The following is a 6,321-nucleotide window of genomic DNA, read 5'->3' on the forward strand; positions in this document are numbered from 1 at the left end:
TTCTTTGTGTTTAGTACTCCCCTCTCTAAATGAATTTTGGTCCTGTTTACAGCTAAGTGATTATGATGAAGATGAAACTTACAAGTCTCAGATAATCAATGTTCTCCAGGATATTATTGAAATCATCACGCAGGATGTTATGGTTAATGGTCACGAGTAAGTCCTGTCCTGATAGTTCATATGTAAAATATTGCCTCATTTTCTGTGCAAGAAAAGCTCCTCTGTTTTTCTTCTCCCTTGTTTCCTACAATCCTTAAATGCGTAGGCCCAAAAAAATTCCCTAAACATGCTTTGTCATTCTACCTGTAGAATCCTTGAAAGGGCTCATTTACAGAGTGGTGGTATTGAAAGCGACAAAAAAGAACAAAGGTTTGAAAAGATAGATCTTCGTTTGACTCAGAACATATCTTGGAGGGAAAAGGTAGTCGATTTTTTATGTCTAATTTGAACAGCCATATATTCTGCTTTTAGATCTCATTCTTTCTTTCTAATTTTGTAGGTTGTAAGACTTTTGTTACTTGTGACTGTTAAAGAATCCGCAATAAATATCCCTCAAAGTTTGGAAGCTCGTCGTCGTATGACATTCTTTGCAAATTCCTTATTCATGAATATGCCAGATGCTCCCCGAGTTCGTGACATGTTATCCTTTAGGTACATGTTTTAGCTTAATACCCGGTGAAAAATACTATTGACTCTCACAGCTTTGATAAATGAAAGTTAGAATGGTCCGAGACATGATCCAAGTTTGTCTCTCTGTTGGTTTTTGGAGAATACTAATTTGAGATGAACTTGAAAGCAAGTAACAACTGATTTCCAAAATTTATGTGTAGTGTCTTAACTCCTTACTACAAAGAGGATGTTCTCTACTCGGAGGACGAACTGAACAAGGAAAACGAAGATGGAATAACTATTTTGTTTTACCTCCAGAGGATATATCCTGGTAAGCTTCTATCTGGTGCTTTTGTGCGTGTTGATAACAAAGTTAAAGTTTACTGAATGAAAATTACTGCATAACAGAGGAATGGTCAAATTATTGTGAACGTATAAATGATGTGAAACGGAATTTATCTGAGAAAGACAAGGCAGAGCAACTCCGCCAATGGGTATCTTATAGAGGCCAGACCCTTTCAAGGACAGGTATACTATCAGAACGCTGTAGGATTTTCTTCAACAATATGTTGTATTCGCTTTGAGCCCCTAATATTCCTTATTATTTCTAGTTAGGGGAATGATGTACTACAGAGTGGCTCTCGAACTTCAGTGTTTCCAGGAATNGTCGATTTTTTATGTCTAATTTGAACAGCCATATATTCTGCTTTTAGATCTCATTCTTTCTTTCTAATTTTGTAGGTTGTAAGACTTTTGTTACTTGTGACTGTTAAAGAATCCGCAATAAATATCCCTCAAAGTTTGGAAGCTCGTCGTCGTATGACATTCTTTGCAAATTCCTTATTCATGAATATGCCAGATGCTCCCCGAGTTCGTGACATGTTATCCTTTAGGTACATGTTTTAGCTTAATACCCGGTGAAAAATACTATTGACTCTCACAGCTTTGATAAATGAAAGTTAGAATGGTCCGAGACATGATCCAAGTTTGTCTCTCTGTTGGTTTTTGGAGAATACTAATTTGAGATGAACTTGAAAGCAAGTAACAACTGATTTCCAAAATTTATGTGTAGTGTCTTAACTCCTTACTACAAAGAGGATGTTCTCTACTCGGAGGACGAACTGAACAAGGAAAACGAAGATGGAATAACTATTTTGTTTTACCTCCAGAGGATATATCCTGGTAAGCTTCTATCTGGTGCTTTTGTGCGTGTTGATAACAAAGTTAAAGTTTACTGAATGAAAATTACTGCATAACAGAGGAATGGTCAAATTATTGTGAACGTATAAATGATGTGAAACGGAATTTATCTGAGAAAGACAAGGCAGAGCAACTCCGCCAATGGGTATCTTATAGAGGCCAGACCCTTTCAAGGACAGGTATACTATCAGAACGCTGTAGGATTTTCTTCAACAATATGTTGTATTCGCTTTGAGCCCCTAATATTCCTTATTATTTCTAGTTAGGGGAATGATGTACTACAGAGTGGCTCTCGAACTTCAGTGTTTCCAGGAATACACTGGAGAAAATGGTTTGTACTTGCTATCCATTTTCAAAATTTGAATGTTTTAACCTTATAGATTTTGTGGTCTGGCCTTATCTGCCCAAGTATCTTCCAAATAACTTTTTGTAAAGTTAATCTTGCTTGCGACGAAACTTTGTTTATGAACTATGTTTTCATCTTGCAGCTACCAATGGTGGCTATATTCCCTCAGAATCAAATGAAGATGATCAAAAGGCTTTTAGTGACCGTGCACGAGCTCTTGCAGATTTAAAATTCACATATGTCGTGTCATGTCAGGTCTATGGGAACCAGAAAAAGTCAAGNTCTCTGTTGGTTTATGGAGAATACTACTTGAAAGCAAGTTACAATTGATTTCCAAAATTTATGTGTAGTGTCTTAACTCCTTACTACAAAGAGGATGTTCTCTACTCGGAGGACGAACTGAACAAGGAAAACGAAGATGGAATAACTATTTTGTTTTACCTCCAGAGGATATATCCTGGTAAGCTTCTATCTGGTGCTTTTGTGCGTGTTTACAACAAAGTTAAAGTTTACTGAATGAAAATTACTGCATAACAGAGGAATGGTCAAATTATTGTGAACGTATAAATGATGTGAAACGGAATTTATCTGAGAAAGACAAGGCAGAGCAACTCCGCCAATGGGTATCTTATAGAGGCCAGACCCTTTCAAGGACAGGTATACTATCAGAACGCTGTAGGATTTCCTTCAACAATATGTTGTATTCGCTTTGAGCCCCTAATATTCCTTATTATTTCTAGTTAGGGGAATGATGTACTACAGAGTGGCTCTCGAACTTCAGTGTTTCCAGGAATACACTGGAGAAAATGGTTTGTACTTGCTATCCATTTTCAAAATTTGAATGTTTTAACCTTATAGATTTTGTGGTCTGGCCTTATCTGCCCAAGTATCTTCCAAATAACTTTTTGTAAAGTTAATCTTGCTTGCGACGAAACTTTGTTTATGAACTATGTTTTCATCTTGCAGCTACCAATGGTGGCTATATTCCCTCAGAATCAAATGAAGATGATCAAAAGGCTTTTAGTGACCGTGCACGAGCTCTTGCAGATTTAAAATTCACATATGTCGTGTCATGTCAGGTCTATGGGAACCAGAAAAAGTCAAGTGAAAGCCGGGACCGGAGTTGTTACAATAACATTTTACAGCTCATGCTAAAGTAAGAAAGTTCTCCTCTTTGAAATAAAAAATTCATACTTATTCTTCTAGCTTAGTTTTAATCATACATATTATGGTTAGGTATCCGTCCTTGCGTGTTGCCTATATAGATGAAAGGGAGGAGACAGTTAATGGAAAATCACAAAAAGTATTCTACTCTGTGTTGCTCAAAGGATGTGACAAATTAGATGAGGTATGCAAAGGCAATTTATATTCACAAGTTCATATATATATATAGTCCACGTCCTTGCTTACCTGGTTTTAGATCGCAACGAAAAACTTATCAAATTTATAAATACTTATTTATTGCCAGTCCCACGTAGGACTCAGATATAGTGTCCTGAACTTTGTGTCCTGAACTTTGTTCTTGGTTTTATAGGAAATATATCGTATCAAACTTCCCGGCCCTCCCACTGAAATTGGCGAAGGAAAACCGGAGAATCAAAATCATGCCATCATTTTCACTCGCGGCGAAGCACTCCAGACCATAGACATGAATCAGGTAGGTTTCGTCTCTCTAACCCTGAACTATATTGTTGATTCCAAATATATTCTCATTCCTGTTTCCATTTCAGGACAACTACTTTGAAGAGTCTTTCAAAATGAGAAATGTGCTACAGGAATTTGATGAAGGTCGACGTGGCAAGAGAAATCCTACAATTTTGGGTATTCGTGAACACATATTTACCGGAAGGTGTGAGATTCTTCTGTTCTTGATTTTAATGCACATGTCTCCTAATTTTGGCACTAAAGTATTGAATATTCTATGTCTTTCTCGTCTGACTTCTTTCTGACCCTGCAGTGTTTCATCCCTAGCTTGGTTCATGTCGAATCAAGAAACAAGTTTTGTAACCATTGGTCAACGTGTTCTAGCAAATCCTCTGAGGTATTCTTCCTATTCTTTGTAGCTTCAAATCTGACTTTAAATATAGCTAGGGAATATATTCTTCCTATTTGTAGCTTCAAATCTGACTTTAAAGTAGCAGTCCCTGCATTATCAAACCTAATAGATTATCTTAGAGTTAGAATCTTTTTCTTCTGGAAAGAAGACTAGCTTGAAATTTTTGGAAACTTACTCACGATTCTTTTACAGGGTGCGTTTCCATTACGGCCATCCTGATATATTTGATAGAATCTTCCACATCACGAGGGGAGGCATTAGCAAGGCTTCAAAGATAATAAACTTAAGCGAAGATATCTTTGCAGGTACAGAACGTTCTTGACAAACATTATTTCTTGTATATTTGTAATGGCTAATTATGGTAAACATCCAGGGTACAATTCAACTCTTCGTGGGGGTTACATCACACATCACGAGTATATTCAAGCAGGGAAAGGGCGTGATGTAGGGATGAATCAGATTTCGTTTTTTGAAGCCAAAGTTGCGAATGGAAATGGAGAACAAACACTAAGTCGTGACGTTTACCGACTTGGACGCCGCTTTGATTTTTACAGGATGCTCTCATTCTACTTCACCACAGTTGGTTTCTATTTCAGTAGCATGGTATGCCTAATACCTCATTCAAATGGCTATTTCCTCTTGTAACACTGCCCTACACTAATCTTGGACTTTTCAGAAAAGTAAAAAACATATCTTTTCTGTTTCAGATAACGGTGCTCACGGTATATGTGTTCCTCTATGGGCGTCTTTATCTGGTTTTGAGCGGATTGGAAAAGGAGATCCTGCAAAGTGCAACTGTACATCAGTCCAAAGCCCTCGAGGAGGCATTAGCAGCCCAATCTGTTTTTCAGCTAGGTTTTTTGATGGTTCTACCAATGGTTATGGAAATTGGCCTAGAAAAAGGGTTCCGAACAGCCTTGGGTGATTTCATTATAATGCAGCTTCAGCTTGCCTCTGTTTTCTTCACGTTTCAGCTGGGAACAAAAGCGCATTACTTTGGAAGGACGATTTTGCACGGAGGCTCTAAGTACCGAGCAACTGGTCGAGGGTTTGTTGTTTTCCATGCTAAATTTGCGGAAAACTATAGGTTATACTCGCGAAGCCACTTTGTTAAGGGACTGGAGTTAGTCATACTACTAATTGTGTATCAAGTTTATGGAAGTTCGTACCGTAGCTCAAGTCTTTACATTTACATCACATTTTCAATGTGGTTCCTGGTGACTTCTTGGTTGTTTGCGCCATTTATATTCAACCCATCTGGGTTTGAGTGGCAAAAGACGGTGGACGATTGGACTGACTGGAAACGATGGATGGGAAACCGCGGTGGAATTGGAATAGTTCTTGACAAAAGTTGGGAATCATGGTGGGATACAGAGCAAGAACACCTCAAGCACACAAACTTAAGAGGAAGGGTTCTCGAGATACTTCTCGCACTGCGTTTCCTCCTTTACCAGTATGGAATTGTCTACCATCTCAACATCGCTCACCGGCACACAACATTTCTGGTATAGTATTTTCTCTTCTTTTTTTTCGCATAAGCTTTGATACCTCCCTCTTTGAAAAGCCCCAACCACTTTGCACCTTTCTTCTTTTAAGGTTTATGGACTCTCTTGGGCTGTCTTGCTGGCCGTTCTTCTTGTGTTAAAGGTAATGCTCGAAAACAAATCTTTTTGAGCTTTTTCACCCACTTCCAAATCAGCCAAGTCTGTTCGATGGTTTTAAAACAAATGGTTTATCTGTTTCTTCCACATTGATGATTGTGTTGTTTGACCATTTGACAGATGGTATCAATGGGTAGACGGAAATTTGGTACAGATTNGCTATTTCCTCTTGTAACACTGCCGTACACTTATGGTAGGAATCTTGGACTTTTCAGAAAAGTAAAAAACATATCTTTTATGTTTCAGATAACGGTGCTCACGGTATATGTGTTTCTCTATGGGCGTCTTTATCTGGTTTTGAGCGGATTGGAAAAGGAGATCCTGCAAAGTGCAACTGTACATCAGTCCAAAGCCCTCGAGGAGGCATTAGCAGCCCAATCTGTTTTTCAGCTAGGTTTTTTGATGGTTCTACCAATGGTTATGGAAATTGGCCTAGAAAAAGGGTTCCG

At 38.2% G+C, this 6,321-nt stretch overlaps 1 protein-coding gene across 1 annotated transcript in view; it reads left to right on the plus strand.

Annotated features, from left to right (window-relative positions):
- The window catches only part of LOC104743170 (callose synthase 7-like), a 21,990-nt gene that overhangs the window by 7,865 nt on the left and 7,804 nt on the right, over positions 1-6,321 (plus strand). Inside the window, exons 23-37 of the mRNA XM_010464281.2 lie at positions 53-156; positions 310-421; positions 500-651; positions 831-940; positions 1,018-1,137; positions 2,072-2,140; positions 3,122-3,311; positions 3,392-3,503; positions 3,690-3,812; positions 3,886-4,004; positions 4,113-4,196; positions 4,404-4,516; positions 4,585-4,814; positions 4,919-5,716; positions 5,808-5,858. Of these exons, the coding sequence (XP_010462583.1) occupies positions 53-156; positions 310-421; positions 500-651; positions 831-940; positions 1,018-1,137; positions 2,072-2,140; positions 3,122-3,311; positions 3,392-3,503; positions 3,690-3,812; positions 3,886-4,004; positions 4,113-4,196; positions 4,404-4,516; positions 4,585-4,814; positions 4,919-5,716; positions 5,808-5,858 (2,487 nt within the window). The remainder of the gene's footprint in view (positions 1-52; positions 157-309; positions 422-499; positions 652-830; positions 941-1,017; positions 1,138-2,071; positions 2,141-3,121; positions 3,312-3,391; positions 3,504-3,689; positions 3,813-3,885; positions 4,005-4,112; positions 4,197-4,403; positions 4,517-4,584; positions 4,815-4,918; positions 5,717-5,807; positions 5,859-6,321) is intronic.

The sequence above is a fragment of the Camelina sativa genome, chromosome 14 (assembly GCF_000633955.1).
Source record: "Camelina sativa cultivar DH55 chromosome 14, Cs, whole genome shotgun sequence".
NCBI classification, from domain to species: Eukaryota; Viridiplantae; Streptophyta; class Magnoliopsida; order Brassicales; family Brassicaceae; genus Camelina; species Camelina sativa.